The sequence below is a fragment of the Halichoerus grypus genome, chromosome 9 (assembly GCF_964656455.1).
Source record: "Halichoerus grypus chromosome 9, mHalGry1.hap1.1, whole genome shotgun sequence".
NCBI classification, from domain to species: Eukaryota; Metazoa; Chordata; class Mammalia; order Carnivora; family Phocidae; genus Halichoerus; species Halichoerus grypus.
Genome location: NC_135720.1, coordinates 109365832 through 109387158, shown reverse-complemented (window position 1 = coordinate 109387158; position 21327 = coordinate 109365832). Strand labels below are relative to the sequence as shown.

Below are 21327 nucleotides of genomic sequence, written 5' to 3'. Positions count from 1 at the left end.
TTTCACTCAGGGCATGGTGCTATAGTCCACCCAGACTCGTGTTCAGGGGCCTGCTTATCTCCTCTGGGGTCTCAGGGGGCTTCTGAAACTTCGGATGGGCCAACTGGAACTCTGAATTCCCCCAGTAACTTCCCTCTGGGGTCCACGCCTCCCTGCCTTTCTGCCGATGGCATCCCCAGCCGGTTAGCTGCTAGAGCGGATGCCCGCCAGCCCTCCTGGCTCTCCTGTCCCTCACGACTCACGTCCAACCTGCTGCTGGGGCCAGGCTACCCTCACCCCTTGCCTGGACCTCCCCAGGAGCCGCATAACTGCTATTCCTCGGCCCCTGCAGCCTCGGCTGTGTACAGGGGCCAGAGTAAGCTTGCCAAAGCCCCAGTCAGACCACATCACGCCATGGCTTAAATTCTTCAGGGAGCCTTCACTTCTTGGAAGAGAAGCCAAGCCCCTTACCCTCGCCCACAAGGCCTGTTGAGCTGGCTCCTGCTCTCTAGCTCAGCACCTCAAGTGATCTTCCCTATTTGTTGGTGTCCTCTCTTTTTTCAACAAGGAAATGGAGGAGAGAAGGCGAGCCATGGTGTCACCTCAGGCTGGTGGCAGAGCCTATCTCAGGTCTCAGAGACCTCGCAGTGGTGCTGGTCCCCGAGAGCGAACAGTGGGCTGGCTGGCATCTCGGCGAGGGCGCCTGCCTGCTGTCGGTGCGCATGATGTGCCAAGGCCGGCGTTGGCCTGCCACGCTCCACCCATGTGCGAACCTCCTAGTGTCTGAACTGCAGAGAGCTGGCCATGAAAATGAATGTGGGCCTCTCGGGGCAGGTGTGACTCCTGATAGGATCCAAGTCTGCCATTTCATCCATCACGGGGAAGCAATGCCCGGCCCTCTGCTAGCCTTTGGCTTACTGGAATGAGGTTAAAAGTACGGCTGGGCTCAGGGGTCCTGGGTCTCATCCCTGGGGGTCTCTGGGGAGAGGGGAGGCAGGAGAAGAGAAGGCCTGTCCACAGCCAGGCAGCAGCTGCCAAGAGGAAGATGGGGGGACGCGGGTGACAAAGGCCAGGAAGGGCCTTTTCGTTCTCTTCCTGTTGCTGACACATCACCAGTATTTCTTCTTCAACTGTTAATGGTGTCCTCAGGCCTGAGCCTTTAGATGGTGATTATGTCTACAACTCATTGGTAAGAACCAGGCTCCAACAGGAGAATGATAATTCTAGCCAGGGACTCACGCCACCAAATCATCACTCAGCCCCTTCTTGTATGGAAAAGGCTGAACAGAGGTGAGCTGGCTTTGGGGACAGAGAACACAAGGAGCCAAAGATCTGGAAGAGGGAAGGAAGCTTTGCCAAGCAGGGCGGGAACACCTGGGCCCGCACCCCTTTGAGCCTGTCTTGGTGTTTGTGATGCTGCCTCTTGGAGCTTTTTCCTGGAGGAAGCAGATGCTAGGCACGTGTGAGGTGACCGCAGGGTCAGTCCTGTGGTTTCAGGAATATGCAGGACGCTTCCGACTTCCTTCTCAGCTCACTCTGGCCTTCCCCCTCCCTCACCCAACGGTTGGTGAGCAGAGCCCTGGAGGAAGGTGCACTTACATTTCTTCTGCAGAATGCTCTGTCTGGCCTTAACGAATGCCAGTATGTCCGAGTCCGTCTGGCTGTCCCCGGTGAGAGGGACAGATGATGCTGGCCTCTCAGGGATGCTGAGGACAACCACAAGTCACACATCACTGCACCTTACATTTGGACTCCATGCTTACCTTTCCAAAGTGCTTTCTGTGTTCAGAGAACGGATCTCACCCAGGAGGCTGGGGGACCACAGTCTGCCTCCTCACCCCTGCACCATATCTGGGCAGAAGCCACAGAAATCCTTTCACCTGCAAACGTGTCATGTCCTCTCTTAACCCTAACCCTAACCCTACCTTAACCCCTAACCCTAACCCTAAACCTTAAGCCCATTAGTGGCTTCTCGCATCACTCTTGGAATGAAACTCAAACTCTCATCTTGTGTGATCTGGCCCCTGGTGTACCATGCTCCAGCCACCGTGCCCTTCTTTCTGTTATTCTGTTACTCAATGACATGAGTTCCTTCTGGCCTCAGGACCTTTGCTTTAGCTGTCTCCTTTTCCTGGACTGCTCTTCTCCAAGACCTTTGCATAGTTGATTATGCCTTGTCTCAGCACCTTTCCCATCCCTCCCAACTCCTGCCCCCACCAAGGCTATTCCACCTGGGGCTTGACTGTCTCCTTCAGCACCCAACTTAGATGGCATATCCTGAAGGACATCTCCCCTGTGCGTCCCCATACCCTACCATGGCCTAGTTGCTCCTGGGGCAGATAACTGTTCTCTCCTCTCTTTATAAAAACATGGTATTTAGCTGAATATGTTACCATGGCTGGAAAAAAAAATACTACATTTCCAAGCCTCCTTTGCAGCTACGTGCAATCAGGTGACCAGGTTCCAGCCAATGAGATTTGTAAGAAGTGTGGAATTTCCAAGAAATCCCCTTAAAAAAGGAAGAATGCACACGTGCCTTTCTCCCTCCTCTTTTTCCATCCAATAAATCACCCCTAAAGAAAATTCAAAGCAGTGCCCTCCTGGCTTGCCAAGCGCCCCCCTCATCCTGTCACTCCACACAGAAGGTGACAGTGTCCACTGTCTCAGAAGGCAGTGAGGACAGGACATAATAAAGGGCTGCTCATGATCACAAGTAATGGTTTGTGTTGGCATCCAGCTGCAATCGAGGAGAAGTGCTCCCATGGGGCAGCACGGAGCTGTTCCTTCTGTCCGGGCTCTGGGAGGGACATGGCTGGACCTCACCTTCGGACAGCTTGGGAGGTGTGTAGGTGAAGAAGGGTGCTCAAGAGTTCTAGTCGGGGCATAGAGAGCACTGCTGGGGAGAGGTCTTGTCAGCTTTGTTCAGTCTGCAGTGAACGGTGCCCAGGGCCTGAGGCTAGGCTTGTTAACTCTCTATCCTTCTCTGCCTTGGGACCCTGTGGTGGGACTAGTGGGCCATGTTGGAACGGCCCATGGGCCAGCTCTTCTTTCCTTTAATGGCCCTGGGTACATCTATTTACAAGGAGACTTGAAGCAAGTCTGCCTGCATGGGGCCCTGGGAGAAAACCTCCCAGCTTTGGGACTCAGCATCTGTGAGAGACTCCAGGGTATTCCTAGGGTACCGGGGCGGGGGGGGGAGGCTAGCCCTGAGCTCTGTGCAGCTACCAGACGAGGGGCTCGCAGGATGTGGGACAAGAGAACTGGCAATTTTGACCTATTCCACCATGGCAGGGGCTGCCACAGGCATCAGAGGGAGGAGAAGACAGACCTGCCTTCCAGGGGGGCGCTGGTGCTGTTGTGCTCCCGGCTCTGCGGGGGGGGGTAAGGCGAGGGCAAGATTTTCCTGGCGTTCACTTCACTGCAAAAGAACAAAGAAAAAAGGAAAAGGAATGGGAGGAGATTTACAGAAAAGAAATTTAGGTTTATATTTAGGAGCTGTCCAGATTGAATGTGTGTGTCCCCCCAAATTCATATGTGGAAGCCCTGCCCCACAGTGTGATGTATCTGGAGGGGAAGCCGCTGGGAGGTAATCAGGTTTTGATGAGGTCATCGGGGCGGGGCCCCCATGAGGGGATTGGTGCCCTTACAGGAGGAGGAAGAGAGATCAGAGCTCGCTACCATGTGAGGACACAGGGAGAAACTGTCATCTGCAAGCCGAGAAGAGGGTCCTTGCCAGCGACTGATTTTGTTGGACCTCGACTGGGAATTCCAGCCTCCAGAACTGTGAGAAATAAATAAACTCCTAATGTTTAAGCCAGCTCGTCTATGGTATTTTGTTATGGCAGCCTGAGCTGACTACGAGAGGAGCCAGGAATCCTGTCGTGGATGGTGTCGTGGTCAGCTCAGGCTGCTGTCACAGAACGCCCTAGAACGGTGGCTCACAACAGGAATTTGTTTCTCACAGTTCTAGAGGCTAGGCGTTGGAGACCAGGGTATAGCATGGTCATGTTCTCACACCAGTCCTCTTCCAGCTGACTGCCAAATTCTTCCTGTGTTCTCACAGGCTGGAAAGAAGGTGAGCTAGCTCTCTGCCTCTTCTTACGAAGGCGCTAATCCCCTTCATGAGGGCTCCACCCTCGTGACTTAAAGACCTACCTCCAAATGCCATCACATCTGGCATTAGGTTTCAACAAATGAATTTTTAGAGGACACATTAAGTCCATCACATTCTACCCTGCCCCCTCCCACACCATCGTCAAATTCATGTCCCTCTCACGTGCAAAATACATTCCTTCCATCTCACCAGCCCCCAAAGCCTTAACTTGTCCCAGCATCAACTCTAAAGTCCAAAGTCCTGTCTAAATCAGATATGGGTGAGACTAGAAGTCGAATCACCCTGAGATGGAATTCCTCACCAGCTGTGAGCCTGGGAAACCAGACAAGTTATGTGCTTCCAAAATACCATGGTGGACAGTGTAGGTTAGACATTCCCATTCCACAAGGGAGAAAGAGGAAAGAAGGAAGGGGTGATGAGTCCCAAGCAGGTCTGAAACCTAGCAGTGCAAACTCCATGAGATCTTAAGGCTTGAAAATAATCCTCTCTGGTCCAATGTTCTTGCCCTCTGGACTCACTGGGGTGATGGTCCCATCTTCTGGATCCACTGAGTAAAGGGCCTGCTGGGCTCTGCAGGGCAGGGATCGTGCCCTCATGGTTCTGCAGGGAGGCCCTGCCCCACAGCTTTGGGTAGAGGCTGTTTGGTCTGTTGAAAGCAAGGCAATGCCCCCCCACTTTTGAAATGGAGGAGGCAGCCGGGATGATCTCTCAATTGCCTTTGGGGTCATTCTTCCTTTAACTTGGAAGAACAGTGCACGCTCACAGCAGAATAGCTGACATTTATAGACACCATCTACTCACCAGGTCCTAGAAAGTGCTCTGCAAACATCATGCCATTTCCTCCTTTCAATAGCCTCATTATCCTCATTACACAGGTGAGACAATGGAGGCTTAGGGAGGTTAAAGAAATTCTAAACATTACCAGCTGGCTAAGGGCAGAATCTGAATCTGATCCATGACTCTGTGAGGGGTCAGAATCCGTGCTCTCAGCCATGATACTTTATCAACCAGACTCAGCTGGAAATGCATGGCTCACCTCCGGCCATACCGACTGACCAGCCCCTGCTCCCAAGTGACAAGTCAGACCCAACAGCTCAGGCAGGTGCATCTTTGCCCGTTTAACTAGGCTGCCTGAGGTGTGCGCCTTGCCTTGGATTCCTGGTTGCAAACAGCAGAACCCAACAGTGCCCCTTGGGAGATGAAGGGGCCACCACTGTCCCAGGATGCCAGTGACAGGCTGGGGTTCTCTCCCTTGCTTTGGAATGGTCCTGCCTAGGCACCATATCAGGGCTGGAAGAGACCTAAAAGGTCACCTGGTCGGAACCTTCCTTTACAGATGGGGACACTCAGGCTGAGAGGTGGGCTAGGGTTGGGGGGGGCGGCTTTGCCTAGCCTGCACCATCCATCTGAGGCACTCCATAGGCCCAACAACCTGCTGCCCTACCCATGAATACAGCCCCTTCCCCCGTTCCAGCCTTCTGCCCTCTCCCATCTCAGCCAGCTGCAGGGCCTCTTTCCCTGGGCCTGCCTCCACAGGTTTGAGACTGTGGGTCAAACAAACAGGAAAGGAAATCAGAGCCTGGGAATCCCCCCATCCTCGTGCCTATTTCCCTGCATCCCAGAGACTGCACTGGCTAGTTGGGGGGGGCGGGGCGGGGAGCATCTGTGCTGTCTGGTTAGGGATGCTGTAGAACCAGAGGCAGCCACAAGGTGGCAGGCTCTGCATGCTTTTCTTTGGAGAACAGTGGTCAATGATCAGGGCTCCTTCTGAATGGTTCCTGGTGCAGGCCTCCAGAAGGGAAGGAGAAAGGGCTTTCCATTCTGTAGGAGCTTTGATTACACGAGGTCAAAGTCAGTTTGGAAACTGTAGCAAGTCTTGCAAGATCAGGTCACTGGCACTCAAATGGCTCATTAACTCAGTGGATTTCCAGTGGATTCCCAGTGGCTCCTTGACTAAGATTCCAGGGAGCATCCACAGGTACAAACAGTTGAGGGTTGGCAGTGGGTGGCAGAGGGGCAGAGATGGACGTGGACAGGGCAGAAAGGTGTCGTGATCAGCACCGTGGAAAGATGGGGGTATCCAGCATATTGCTGCAACCGTGTAGGAGGATGGCACAATGTGAAAGCTTGGGGCTCCTGAGGGAGATGACTCCCCCAGTTTCGAAGCTGCTAGAGTGCCCGTGGATGCCACAGCTCAGTTTCTGAACCCTTAGGATCACACGACAAATTACTTTTGTCTGCTTTCCTGACCAATCAGCCTTGCACATTGCATTCATTTCTCATGTTGACGTGCCTTCTGGAGAAAGAACACACCAGCCATCAGAACTATCTTTTTCTTAATAAGGGTTAATGAGTAGTATTAATAAAAGGCCTCCTGGGTTGCCAATCAGAGTGTTGTGAATTTAGTGTGATCAGCCCGCAGGCCATCCCTGAGGAAGTGATTCGATCAGGTTTCTTCCAGAACCTGAGGAGCAGAGGACTAGCCCCAGGCCTGCAGTGAGTCCATCCGGAGCAGCCACTCTGGAGCTCGGGGGAAAAAGCCAGTGGACTCTGGCTTTCTCACCCCTGCAGCTCCTTCCATGGCACTGGCACATTTATCTGCTCGTGGAATGATAGTGTCAGAGGGACCTAGATGTATCTCGAAGATGAGATGAGGAAATCCGCAAGGAGGGAGCTGCCTTGCCCAAGAGTCTGCTGCTTGAAAGAACTAAAATGAGGATTTGTTTCAGACATCCTTTGTGAAAGTCTAAACTGAGGGGACTCCTTGCAGGTAACCTATGGTGATGTGATGCACACCTCTGAAATCCACTGCTCAGAGCTTCAGGGTTAAGGGTCTCTTTCAATTGAAATACCTAAGGAATGTTCAGGAATGCCATGGTGCCACTTCTCACACCAGTGGGTGCTGGGAGGGGAGCATGATTCTTAGAGTGGTTCCCCAAGAAGATTCTAAGAGGCCCTGCCCAGTGGCTGGGCACCCTTTCGCAAAAGCTGACAGGTAAAGTCTGGTGGCAGAGGGGACAAATGGACAAGCAATATGGAGAGGCAGGCTTGGCTGATGGAGAGCATGGGAGAGGGGCATGATGCCTAGAGAGGGAGACAAATAAAAAAGAGGGAGAAAGGGAATGGAGGGTGGGGATAAAGATGAGCAGAGCAAGAGAGTGGGAGAAAGGGATGGGGAAGAATGGAGTGCAGGAGTGAAGCCAAGAGAGGAGAGGAAGCAGGGAGAGGGCAGGGGGGAGGGAAGTAGGAAGAAAGAAAGCACCACCACTCAGCCTGGAGCCTGAAGTTCAGAATTATCAACTACAGTGATAAAAACATCCCTTTTCCTTTCTGGGCCTCAGTTAGTTAAATGAGGGGATGGAATTCAGGGCTTCTCAGCAGAAGTGGTGGGGGCAAATAGCAGGGAGTTCTGGTTTTCCAGTCAGATGTTCGCTTTGTAGGCAAGTGTAGATTTGCTTTTTGAGAATCCTGGCCCCTTGGAAAAATCAGGCTGTGGACACATTGAAAGAGGGGAGGCCCCAAGCAGGAGGACCTGGCATTTGGTAGAATATAAAGAAAGCAAAGTTGTATAAAATAGCACAGAATATGGGCTGGAAAATGCCCACCTCCTACTAAGCAAGAGAATATACACGTGCTCCTCAAGGGCAGTCACTGATGTGAGGAGTGAGCAGAGTAGCTGGGCACTGACAGGTTCCAAGCCTGCCTTACCACTGATTAGCTGGGAGACCCTGAGCAAGTTAATTGACCTCTCAGAGTCCGAGTGTTCTCATCTGTAAAGCGGGGACAATGATTGTATGCTGCACATTTGCTCAGTGCTTGGCCTACAAGGCCCAGGAGAAGAAAAGAGAAGAAAGAAAGAGAAGAAGTAAAAAGAAGTAAGAGAAGAAAGCTAAAGCTGTCTCCTTGGGGAATTTAAAGACACCAGCAACTCATCCTCCACTGCTGGATGTTGGCAGAGAATGTCTGAGAAGCCATGATGACGTGGGACAGTGTGCCCTTCCCACCTCGTCCCTGCTAGAGTCCTGTGAGCTCTTTTCTGCCAGCATTATAAAGCACATGGCAGGTGATTTCTCTGTCAGAGGTGGAGTCCTACGCCTCTCCCTTTCCAGTCTCCAGCAGGGACCTTTTCCTCTCACCTACTGGAAACCTTCTGACTATAATTTTGGGAATCCAAACTGCTGCATGGAGGGAATTTAGGGGTGCCAAACACTCACAGTTGAGGTGTCTTAGCAAATACCATTTAGGATGCTTGGTTATCTCTGCCGAGGGTTAGAAGTCCCTCCAGAGCACCGGCTGCCACAGGAGATGAACAGCACTCCAAGGCCTATCTGGGCCATCTCTCCAAAGACCCTCCTGCCAGCAGTCATGAAGGGGCCTGGGGTAGTGCTCTGGGAGCAAGATTTTGAGAAAAGCTCCCATGGGTGATCTGATACACACTTTTGAAATTCAGGATTCTGAACTTTACTTGGCAGGCGTAGTCTATTTCTACCTTATAGCCCTGGAGTGTGCGTACTGGGCCTTTACACACACACACACACACACACACACACACATGCACACAATGCATTGTCTTTGAAACAAAAGAAAACTTAGAGATGGAGCTTCCTATTTGCTGGGCAGGATATTTCTACCGGTAAGGAACTATGCAAGAGATCTAGAAAAGAGGCTGGGGAAATAACCAGGGGTTCTGAGCCTCATCATTGGGAGGAGACCTTATTAATGTGTAGGACACATGAGAGGCTTGGGACCGAGCCAGAGCAATGACCAGGGAAAGCCCTGTCCTTTTGGCTGGGCCAGTGTTTTTCAAACATGTTCTGTGCAGTCCAGGAGTTTCAGGGGAAGGAGGCCGCTATATAGGGGTTGCAAACTCAAGTGTCCCAGAGGTCGGCAGGTACCTGAGGGATGCACAGAGGACCGGTGTAGGACGATAAGGCTAGGCTGTCTGCATTGCTGGAGAGCAAGTCTACTTACACTACCGTTTTAAAGAATTTAAATTGATGAACTAATTTTTTTGAGAAGTTTTAGATTTTTTTTTTTAAGATTTTATTTATTTATTTGACAGAGAGAGACACAGCGAGAGAGGGAATACAAACAGTGGGAGTGGGAGAGGGAGAAGCAGGCTTCCCGCCGAGCAGGGAGCCCGATGCGGGGCTCGATCCCAGGACCTGGAATCATGACCTGAGCCGAAGGCAGCCGCTTAACGACTGAGCCACCCAGGCGCCCCTAGAGAAGTTTTAGATTTACAGAGAACTGAGCAGATGGTACAGAGAGTTGCCTTATCTCCCCTCTCCCGCCTTGTGGATTCCCCTATTATTAACATCTTGCGTTAGCGCTGTACATTTGTTACAACTGATGAACCAGTATGGATACATTATTATTAACTGAAGTCCATAGTTTACCTGGGGGTTCACTCTTTCTGTTGTACAGTTCTGTGGATTTCAACAAATGCATAATATCATATGCCCACCACTACATAGCATACAGAATAGTTTCACTGCCTTAAAAATCCCCGGTGTTCCCCCATTCATCCTTTCCACCCTCCCCTCTTGCCCTGGCAATCACTAGTCTTTCTACTGCCTCCATAGTTTTGCCCTTTTCAGAATGTCATGTCGGAATCACACAGTATGTAGCCTTTTCAGTTTGGCTTCTTACACTCAGTTGTATGAATTTAAGCTTCCTCCATGTCTTTTCATGGCTCAATAGCTCATTTTTTTTTTAGCACTGCATAATAGTCCATAATCTGGATATACCACAGTTCATTTGTCCATTCATCGTTTGAAGGGCATCTTGGTTGCTTCCAGTTTAGGGCAATTATGAACAAAGCTGCTGTAAACACCCAGGCACAGGTTCTTGTATGGATCTAAGTTTTCAACTCATTTGGGTAAATACTAAGGAGCATGACTGCTGAATCGTATGGTAAGAGTATGTTTAGTTTAGTAAGAAACCACCGAACCGTTTTCCCAAGGGCCCATGCCATTTTGCATTCCCACCAGCAGAGACGGAGAGTTCCCGTACCTCCACATCCTCACCAGCATTTGCGGATGTCATTGTTTTTGGATTTTAGCCATTCCAATAGGTGTGTAGCAGTAGTTCATTGTTGCTTTAATTTGCAATTCCCTAATGACATATGACTTTGAGCATTTTGTCATACACATATATCTGTAAAACTTCTTGGGTGAGGTGGCTGTTCAGATCCTTTGCCCATTTTTAAATTGGTTTGTTTTCCTTATTTGTCGAATTTTAAGTTTTTGTGTATTTTGGATCCAAGTCCTTTATCAGATACATGTTTTGAAAGTATTTTCTCCCAGTCTGTGGTTCATCTTTTCTTTTTCTTATCAGTGTCTTTTGCAGAGCAGTGTTTTAAGTTTTAATAAAGTCCAACTTATCAATTTTTTCATTTTCGGATCTACACTGCCTTTTAAAACACCAGGCTAACCAAACAGAACACACTTTACTAATTGTTGACCCTGGACTTAGGGGCTCAGATAGGAGGTGTTTCCTAAAACTGGAACGTAAGTGGAAGTACTGGCACCTAGGGTCAGCTTGCGGGGGTATGCGGAAGTCCAGGGAAAATGTCAGTCAGGTGGTGGAGGGCTCACTGGCTGGCCTTTTTTTTTTTTTTTTTTTTTTTAAAGAATAGTTTCAGATGATAGCATAATGTATAGACTTGTGGAATTACTGCGTTGTAAACCTGAACTAATGTAACAGTATGTGTCAACCATACTTAAACACAACAACAAAAGAAGAGTTTGAGGTTTACAGAAAAGTTGCCAAGATAGTACAAAGGGTTACCGTGTCCCTCATACCCAGTTTCCCTTATTATACTTTCCTACCTTGGTATGGTATATTTGTCCCAACTAATGAAACAACGCTGATACATGATTATTAATTAAAGTCCATGCTTTAGTTGAAGTTTCTTAGTTTTTCCCTAATGTGTTGCTCTGACCTAGGACCCCTTCGAGGCTCGCACATTACCTTTTGTTGTCCTGTCTCCGTAGGCACCTCCTGTCTGTGACAGTTTCTTACATCTTCCTTGTTTTTGATGACCTTGACAGTTTTGAGGAGGATTGGCCAGGTATTTTGTAGAATGTCCCCAGGTTTTTTCCTCATGATTGGACTGGGGTTATAGGATTTTGAGAAGAAGACCATAGAGGTTGGGCACCTGGGTGGCTCAGTCGTTAAGCATCTGCCTTTGGCTCAGGTCATGATCCCAGGGTCCTGGGATTGAGACCCATGTCGGGCTCCCTGCTCAGAGTCTGCTTGTCCCTCTCCCTCTGTCCCTCTCTCCGCTCATTCTTTCTCTCAAATAAATAAATAAAATCTTAAAAGAAAAAAAAGAAGACCATAGGGGTCATGTGACATTCTCATCACGTTAAAGGTACTATCCGGCACAACCCCCACCTCCCACTAGTACCTTTATTTATTTATTTATTTATTACTTAATTATTTATTTATTTTTAAGAGAGAGAGTGAAAACGAGAGAGAGAGAACGAGCAGGGGAGTGAGGCAGAGGCAGAGGGAGAAGCAGGCTCCCCACTGAGCAGGGAGCCCGATGTGGGGCTTGATTCCAGGACCCTGGGATTATGACCTGAGCCAAAGACAGACGCTTAAAAACTGAGCCACCCAGGCGCCCCAAGTTCTATTTCACATTTCCCAACTTGAGAGCTCAGCTCCTATTCAAACCCAGTCAAAGGATTGCTCCTTGGTGGCAGAGGCCAATGCCCCACTCATGCCACCCTGGCCTCTGTCCTGACAGTAGGGGATCTGTCTGGGGGATGGAGGGTGGCCAAGGCATGCGTCCTAGGCCTTACCACCTGAGTTGTGTGGTTGGAAAGATAATAACATGGATGGCATGAGAAGGAACCTGCCTTCAGAAGGTGGTGTGGGGTGGGGGGGAGTGGCGTCCCTTCTGGATCATGCCGGCATTCAAGGAAACTGGCTCTGGGCTGTCCTCAGGTGGAGGCCGTCCTCATGGAAGGCTGCCCACAGCTGTCCTGAATCTGTGCTAGGACAGAGTCTTTTACCAGAGCTCCTCCATATCCTGGCAGGTCTGCTACCCTCTGACCTACCACCGACATCCCCCTTCTTTCCCATTCCCCTTGTGTCCCCCATGCTACTCTCCCTTCCACCTACTGCCAACCCCTTCTTCCTACCGGGGCTTTGCACAGTTAAACCACTTGTCTCTTGTTGCCATGGCAGTAGGTCCACTGGCTGTCAGAGCCGGGGAGAAGGACCGAGAAGGTGTGCTCAACAACCCTTGCTCAAACCTGCCCGAAAGCCACTGGCTTGAGTATCACAGCCAACATAACAGTACACGTGATTCATCTTCCCGGATCAGGCGGCCCATACAGACACATTTAGAGCAGCAAGAACAGGTGGAGGAGAGGTAGGGAAACTTTTCTGCACCCTCCCTCTGTTGGAAGAGTTCTCCCCTTACCTTTTGTTAGAGACAAGCTGAGGCCTCTCCTGCTGGGACTCAGGCGTGTGGGGAGAGCGCTTCATGTGAGTGAGTGAAGTCATTGCTGGCGAGTCTACCTGTTGGGCCAAGAAGGAATTTCACAGTATTACCTTGAAGCTACTGGCATGGCAAAATGTCCTTGATGTATTTTTTTAAGGCAAAAATGTTAGCTCTAAAAGTTGTTAGGTACAACATGTGTGGGAGAAAAAAAATTAATCTAGACATTGCGATGACTGTCATGATAGGCACCAAAATATTATCTCTGGATGGCAGGATTATGGATAATGGTTGGTGTATTCTTTGTCCTTTTCTGTGCTAAGTCTTCCAAATTGAGCATGTGTTGCTTACTTGCAGATAGGAAAAAGGGTTTAAAATGCGATCTGACAATTCTCCAGAAGTCCTCTCACTTTTGCCTCCCCTTGTCCCCCAAAGAGATGCTACCAGAGGCAGGAGAAATCCATTGAGCACTTCACGTCGAGGAACAGCTCCACCACGGTGCCCCAGCAACCCTACATGGCTCCACACAGGGCTTGTGAGCAAGGCCTCAGCAGCAGCTTCTCTGAGTCTTGGCAGAATGCCCTGTGATTCTCCCAGAACCTGAGTAGCTGCTCCAAGACTGTTCCCCACTTGCCTTCCTATCTCCCCGGGAGGCGGTCATGGGACAGTTTCTCAGCACCTCCCATGTTCTGATGAGGTTTAAGGCTTTCTGCCTCACTCCCCTCAGGGTACATTTGCAGGCTGTAAAACTGCCTAGCGGCAGCATAGACTTCACTCCTCAGCAACAGGGTGCCCCATCATCCCTCCTGCAGCCACCGGGCCCGTTTTGTTTTAGTGACTTCCTGTGGGGCAGAGCTGACATCTTTGGCCACACCAGTTTTCACTGTCTCTGTGAGCAATACACCGCCTGAATCCGTCCGCCTTGCCTTGACTCTTGCTGCGTCACACAGGATGACCCTCATCATCTACTGTTCAGTGGCTAAAGTCCCTTGGGCATCAGCAGTGGCTGACGGCCTCTCCCCGGAGGGTTCTTAATGGGGGAACAGACAGAATGTCGGGGTGCGGGCAACATGGATGGGAACCAATGACATTTTTAATTTTCCTAACTTCTCCCTGAAATTTAGCATTTCTCTCAACAGTACAATGTGGACAACAAACCGTAGTAGTGTATGTCGCATCAGTGACTTGTCACCAGTGGGAAGTCACAGATATTTTCATATCATATTACACTGTTGCAGAAATCTTGAAATACTGTGTTCACCATTACTTCGAAATTATGTTAAATGTTGGGCCCACCCCCTAGATCTTATTAATACATTTGTAAAGTGGTTTACATCTTATTATACCATAACTTTGCTTTAATATTTTGATAACTTTATTTCCATCTTACTGGTTTTCTTTGTCATCTCGTGTATTAAATTTTATCCAACTATTCTTCTCTAGTGTCTGATAACATGGCTATTTGGTAACATATGGCCACTGCTTGGCTGTGTGTCATTGGCCAAATAACTTCTTGGGCTCTCAGCTTCCTTGTCCTTAAAATAAAAGGATCAGCTGTTAATCTTTGAGGGTTCTGCCAGCCACACCAGTGATGTGATAATATGTATCTCGTCACTTCCATTATACCACAGCTGATGAGTTACAGGAGGACAATTGGAACTGGGGGTTTGTATTACACTTCTTAATATGTCATTTTAGCCTTCATAGTATTGTAGAGAACTTCCAGGAACCTGTCTAGCAAATGTGTAAACATTTATCTACAAATATGTTTCCAGTGCAAAACTAGAAACAAACATTAAACAATAGAAGATTAAGCAGACAAAAATAAATTCATAGGATGGAACAGTGACGGCCATTAGAATGATGTAGAAAAGTATCATGGAAGAGTAGCCATGCGATGCAGTGAGCACCACGAGCAAAAGCCATTTGTGATCCTTGAAGACCAATATGACTGTTTTTATAAAAACATACAGAAATATATGCATCGGAAAAAAAGATAAAATAATATAATCCAACATGATAATATTGGTTATCCTTAAAGGTGGGATTATGGTGATTTTTACTTCTTTGTGTTTTTCTCTATTTTCCAAAATTTCTGTAACTTATCTATAAATTATAGAAGTATATACTTACATATACATACATGATGTATACACACACACACACACATGACTGTAGTAAAAAACAGTCAATATTGTCAGTATGGTATCACAGGAGAACATTACACAAAGCAACAGTGGCAAATCCACTGGTCTGGGCATACCTTCCATCCCCCACCTTTCTACGTGTCAGGCCTCAGAGTACGGAGACAGCGAGCCCCCGGCCGGCGGCATCCTCGTTACTAGGATGAGCACTTGCCTCACTAGCTAAGGCTGAGAGCATGTGGGCCTGTGGGTCGAAGCCCCCACTCTTCTGCCTCTGACAGCCCCTCTCCAGGCCCCAGGAGGAGGGTGAGCTCTGGGGCAGTGAAGGGGACGGCGGCGAATACCTGCAGGCTGGCGGCTTCCTCTGTCCACCAGGCTTCAAACTCCTTCTGCAGCTTCACCTTGGCCTTGTCCATGAGCAGCTGCAAATGCTCGATCTCCACCTTCAGGGCCTTCAGGCGGGTGAACATTATCTTATACCTACAGTGAAATCAGGGAAGAGTCGTGAAAGTCGCTGGCAGGGGGAAAGGCTGGGAGTGGAGTGTCACTGCAGGGCCCGTGTCTCAGAAGTCTGGCGTGCCTCACTGGAACGAGGGACTGGGACCCCAGGGGAGCCCACAGAGGCCGGAGGCCAGGGCCTGGGCTTGAGCCCCTTACAGGGAAGCAGAACCACGTGTTTTTGCCCAGCAGGCCCATGGGCTCCATGTATGAGATGAATACCCCCTTCTTCCAGAAGGATGGCTAGTGTTACTGAGCATTTATACAGGGCAGGCATTGCCCTAGGCGCTCGGCATATCCACGCATTCAGTCCTGTACACAGTCCTATCAAGGAGACGCTCCACTTTACAGATGTGGAACCTGAGGCATGGAGGGGTTATATAACTTGCTCTGTGGGCTAATAAACCGAGGGGCCAGTATGTGAGCGCCGGCCATCCGGCTCTAGAAACCACAGCCACCTCTCTATTCCATTGGTTCACTTCGTACTGAGGACAAAAGTTGCACCGCATCCGTCACTGCGCACTCAGGTTTGGCGCATGTGGCCACGGGGCAGAAGTCGTCCAACAGGAACCAGTTAGGCAGCCGAACTGCAGACACAGCGTGGCTCCTGGAGGGACGCTGGGGTTGGGAATGTGGACCAAAGGGACGACACAGGGTGGAGTAAAGACACAAAAAAATGGGTTGGAAAGAAATTGGGAAAAATAAACAGAGTGAGGGAGGAAGAGGATAACTCCAGGGCAACTCCAGGGGGTGGAGAGCAACAGCAGCACGTCTGGGAGGGCAGCGCAAGGCTTTCTGGGAGGAGGATGCGGGCGGGACAGGCCCCAGTGCAGCTATGGGGAGGAATCTGGGGACCTGCTGCGTGGGGCCTTGTTCTGCTCCAGTCTCGGGGCGGCAGGGGTGTGTGAGCGGCGAGGGCGGGGCACACCTCGCCAGCCCAGGGATGGCACATGTAACACTGACTCCATCAGCATCCTGAGGGCCAGGAAGGTGACTTGTTCGCTCTCCCCAGAGCCTGTCCATGGCCTGCAGGGCATAGCAAACATTGGTGGAATGCATCAACCAAGGAATGAAGGAGGAAGCCGGACCGCTGTGTTAAGCGAGATTCTGCGACCATGGTGAGTATCAGTCACAGCCACGTGTCTGCTGATGCTGGATTCCTCGCTCTGTTCGTGACGTCATCTGGGGGCCCTGACTGGCTGCAAGAGGCTGTGAGGTTCTCAGGACGCCCTGCAGGTGAGGAGACTCAGGAGGGCAGTGGGGGCAGATCTGCAGGCAGGCAGGAGACCTCCGTGGTCATACTCCTGGACTCCCCTAGATGGCAGCAGTAGATAAGCCTAGTTGCTCCTGAGCCACAGCCGGGGACCTTGGGCGGGGGAGGGTGCCAACAAGCAACCCTCTCTGTGGGCTCCAGGGCCTGGCGAGGCCTTCCGCTCCGGATTCCAACCCCACGCTTCTTATGGTCCCTGCATTCCACATCTGTCTGCTCAAAGGCAGCACGCCCTCCAGCTATTTGAGGACCTGACCACTGGACCCACTTCCCAGAGGAGTTCCAGACCTGGGCTGGGGAGTGGCCACTCCGCCTGGCCTGGGCAGCTCCCGGTCATCCCCGAGGGCTCTCAGTGGATGAGGTCAGGGTGTGTGAGGTAAAAAAAAAAAAGGGTACCTTCTCTTTTCTTCCTCCAGTTGGGATCGGAGCTTCTCTTCCAGCAAGTCTGGCATCGAAGGCATGGCTGTGTTTTCTGAGATGCCTGTGGATGAGAGATGGGTTACTCCAACAAGGAAGAATGGTAAAAGGAGAAGTGTGAGATTTAGGGCAGAGGACAGGGTAAAGGACCTGTGAGGACCTTCTGGGGCCTTTGGGTGGGAGTCTGCTTCAGCCCCCTCCTCTGGATGGCAATCTCTGCTCGGGGGAAAGCCTCCAAGGAGAGGCTTTCATGATTATTTCGGCTGTCCCTGCCACAGTCCATCTGTCACTGGAAGAGAATTCGTCCTTACATTGCTACCAATCCTTTTACTGTTGAGTTCACTTATTTCCTCTCGAATCCCCAGGGAAGATGCAAAACAGCATTTTCCCATCCTCTGCTCCAGAGCCCCTCACAGATAGGAAGACATCACTAACCCGTCTCACATCCGTCACATCTGTCTTTGCACCAGTTGAGGTGCTGAGGGTCTCTGGCCTCCAATCATGTCTCCGGTTTTTGACTTCCCTCCAAAGCAGAGGTTGCCAAGCGTGATGAACCCAAGCAATGCTAATACGCAGCCAGAGCTGAGAACACGCTCAGACACCCTGCCCATGAGACAGGGCGGCAGGACCGTGCCACGGTCCTGGTGAGGGCTGTGCTCCCAGGCAGGCCGACCCCTGCTACTGGTTACATAGTTGCCCGCTCTGGCTGGTTGCCCGTCCGGGGCCTGGCCCATCCTAGCCTGCTGGGTGGGGTCTATTTATCCTCCTAGGAGTCCCTGTGGTTGCTCTGCATTTCCTAGCCCCACAGAGGTCATCTCGGAAGTCACACAGCTCTGCTTTTTTACTCCAAGTAGGGGAGAATCTACTTTGGGCCAGGTGCTTTCTGGACATGATCGGACTTCATCCTTCTAGTACTCATTTGAAGCATTATTGTTCTCATTTTGCAGCGGTTAACCGAGGGTCAAAGAGGTTAACTTGCCCAGGACCACCCGGCTAACTTCAGGAACCTGGATCCAAATCCAGCTGTGTTTGGTTGCACGGGCCTTGGATCCAGAAATTCCTTCTAACATTTCTGACAGATGGTCATCTACTTTCTGCCCAAATACTTCCAGGGGTGGGGAGCTCACTCCTTGGCACGGTAGCCCATTTCATGGTGGGTAGGTCTGTCTCCTCTTCCTTTGAGCTGAGACCCATCCCACTCACTTCTTTCCACCTCTACTTTGGTTCTTCAGGGCAGCATAGCATGTCTTCCTTCCTTTGATGGTTCTTTAGAGATTTCCACAATGACGACAACAAAATAATGTACTAACCATGTATCTGGAGCTTTATTCTCAGGCTGCTTCTGCCCAACTCCTTCATCAAGGGCTCAGTGACATGGCTGCTTTCTAACAACTTCCCACTCACCTTATTGCTAATTCTCAAAATAACCCAGCAGGGAGGGTCTTACCATCTCATTTCAGTTAGATTCTGAGGCTCTGAAAGGGCTGTGAATAACCCAAAGTCACACAGCTAATGAGCACAGCTGGGATTTGAACTCAAATTTTTCTGGTTTCAAAGAACTCAGTGTGTAGACCAGGCACCCTCAGCCCAATGCTGTTTCTGTTTTTCAAAGCTTTATAATTGTCATGGCCTGTCAGTTTGTCACTGGCCTCTATTAAGCTTGTGGTTAGTTTAAACACTTTCATATTTTTATGAGTGGTTGTCAAAACACATCCTATTCCAGTGTGATTGTCCTTTTCATCCTAAATGCCACCTTTCCCATCTATTGGGGGTTAAGCCTTCTGAGAGGTCCTTATTCTGCCATACCTTTATTCTGTCCATGTTAGCTGTCTTTTGTACCATTATCCAGCTCATTGATAAATATGAGAAGTCTGTCCTTTATCTTCCAGGCGCTGATACTCTCTCTCCATGTGCCAAGTGACAACTGTCTCTTGGAAAAATGACTGGACAGGTGTCTTACTCCATCTAAACACGGGACATGCAGATACCATTCGACTCTCCAACTGAGGATAACATGTCACCTGGGCTAGTGTGATTTTGGACCTGATGAGTTGGCTGCCTGTCCACGTTGCCCACGCTCCCCCAGGCACAGGCGCCAGAAGCCCCTGGAGGGCAGGGACTGGTCCTGCTGCTGTCGTATCTCCCCTGTGCTTCCTTCAGGCTCCACGTGCAGCGGGCACTCAATGCTTTTTGCGTGCACAGCCCTTGCCCTCTCTGAAAAAGGTCAGATGCAATAAACCGAAGACAGGATCTTCACATCAAACTGACAATGGTAGGACTTGAAATGGACAGAATGTTTCGCTGTCTCTTAACAGTTTCAGAAATGAGCAAATCTATCTACCAGCTTGTGGAAAAAGAAAAGCTGTGAATTTCCTTCCTTCTTTTAACACTTTTTGGCTCCACGCCCAGGGAACCCCTGAGAAATTCAACGAAGACCCTGCTCCGTAGTGCAGCCCCCAGCCGCACTCTGTATGAGAGGTCGCGGGAGGCGGGTGAAGGCAGGGCCGCTGGATCCGCACGGGGGCGTCTCACCCAGCCTGGCGGAGGCTATCTCTAAGGGCCTCATGCACGGAGGCCGAGATGACCTAACGGCTGTGGCTGACCCAGCATGAGTGAGGAGCCCATCTGCAAGAGAGGGCTCTCGCCGCACCCCATCGCTGGCTGTCTTTTCCTCGGGCATCTTGCAGGCTCCCCTGGCAGATCACAGTGGCAGGTGCCTTGGAGGTGTGTGGGTGTCCAGGAGCCTAAGGCAGGGACAGCATTACTCTGAATGCAGCTGACCCAGGAATAAGAGATGATGTCAGCTCCCGTTTGTGGGGCATGCTCTTGGTTCTATCCTCTGTGCCGCCTCATTTATTCCTGTCATTCTAGCTAGCAGATATTATCACCTGTTTTTCAGACAAGGAGACCAAGGCTTGGGTGACCAGGTGGCTTACACCATGCCATAAAGCTGCCAAATAGAAAAGCCAGCTTCGAATCCATGGCTGGTCATTCATTCTCTCATGTAACAAATGGGCTGCCCCTATTCCAGGGGCAGTCTGCTGGGGAAGGTGGACATTGAACCAACAAAAAATTGGGTTGACATAATGCCAGGGACCAAAGGACACCAGGAGGAGAGAAAGCTGGATAAAGGGTAGAGGGCTGCGATGTTAGGTAGAATGGTAGGGGAGGCGTCTCTGAGGAGGGGGCAAAGACCTGAATGAAGGGAGGGAACAAGCATGCAGAAATCAGGACAGAGAGTATAGCAGCGGGTGCAAAGGGCCTGAGGTACGTCTGCTTGGTGCTCTGAGAAACTGCGAGAAGGCCAATGTGTCTGGCAAAGTTGGTAGGGGAGAGAGGTGGGAGCTGAGGCCAGATCACATAGGACCTTGTAGGCCCTGGTAAGGATCTTAGCTTTGAGAGAGACGGAGGCTAGAGCATTTTGAGGACAGAAATGGCTCGATCTATTCCTTTGATTGCTAAGCCAAGCAGTTTTTTGCTGATCAAGACAAAGCTGCTCCGAACTAAAGAATGGTCCTTGTGAGTTGGCGCCGGGATGCTGTAAGCCTATTGAAAGGATGTGGGAAAGAAAGCTGGGGTGAGGGACCTTGGGCAGCCAGAATGAGGGCACAACATATCCCCAAGACACAAGCTGTCCACGTTGTCATGGCAACCAATGGGTTATTGCCAAAGGTGATGTCTGCTTAGTGAAATGCATTGTAACCCCAGCAGGAGACAGCCCCTGGCTGCTTCTGAGGCTTCCTGAGGTTGGGTTTATCAGTCTTCTCTGAAGAGAAAGAGGGGCTGGGAACTGAAAGGGAAGTGAACAAAAGGGGCTGAGCAAGAACAGAGGAAGAGGGAGTAACTGAAGGGCATTCGGGCTTTGTAGGTCTCCGTGCCCACTGGGACCATGGCCAGGGACAGAGCCTCCAGTCACCTGACAGGAGGCACAGGGGGCTGTCCTTTCAATCACAGGATTCTGGCTGGGACAGGAGCACAGAGGGTCGTAGCCCTGAGTGGCCTATGAGGTGACATTGTGACTCTGCTTGGGCAGCCGGCTCCAAAGCAATACAAAAGCAAGAAAGAAGGGTTTCATTCCAGCAGCCACAGATCCGAATGTCACACAAGGAGGGAGCCCTGAGTGGTCAAATAGTATATGAAACTTCCAACAGGCACCCCCAGTCCCAGGCTGACCCTATGTCTGGTGTGTCGGGTATTCGGGAACCAGCAGCACCAGGACAAGAGAGGCCCCTGCTGGGAAGGCCGGCTTCCCGTGCGCCCCCTCCTACCTGGCGGGGTTTGGGGACACTGAAAAGATCATTATAACTCCTCTTCCTGCTTCCCCATACCCTCCTCTAAACATATTGCACATGCGTGCATGTGCATGCACCCCCCCAAAACTCTCCTACAGTTATTTCAGTGTCTGAAATGTGCAGAATATCATTTCTTTGGTTCAGTGGCTCTCTATTGG

General features: G+C 50.5%; 1 protein-coding gene and 1 long non-coding RNA gene across 3 annotated transcripts in view; one reads left to right on the top strand and one right to left on the bottom strand.

The window, feature by feature from the left end:
* The window catches only part of KIF6 (kinesin family member 6), a 422715-nt gene that overhangs the window by 9005 nt on the left and 392383 nt on the right, over positions 1–21327 (bottom strand). For both annotated transcript variants that reach the window (XM_078055376.1, XM_078055377.1), the window contains 5 exons: positions 16857–16941; positions 15037–15172; positions 12531–12628; positions 3308–3397; positions 1579–1685 (listed from right to left, as the gene is read on the bottom strand). In XM_078055376.1, coding sequence (XP_077911502.1) covers positions 1579–1685; positions 3308–3397; positions 12531–12628; positions 15037–15172; positions 16857–16941 — 516 coding nt within the window. The remainder of the gene's footprint in view (positions 1–1578; positions 1686–3307; positions 3398–12530; positions 12629–15036; positions 15173–16856; positions 16942–21327) is intronic.
* Positions 16252–19579, top strand: LOC118524487 (uncharacterized). Its single transcript, XR_004911644.2, has 3 exons — positions 16252–16426; positions 16877–16980; positions 18767–19579. It is a non-coding gene; the product is annotated as an uncharacterized LOC118524487 (long non-coding RNA).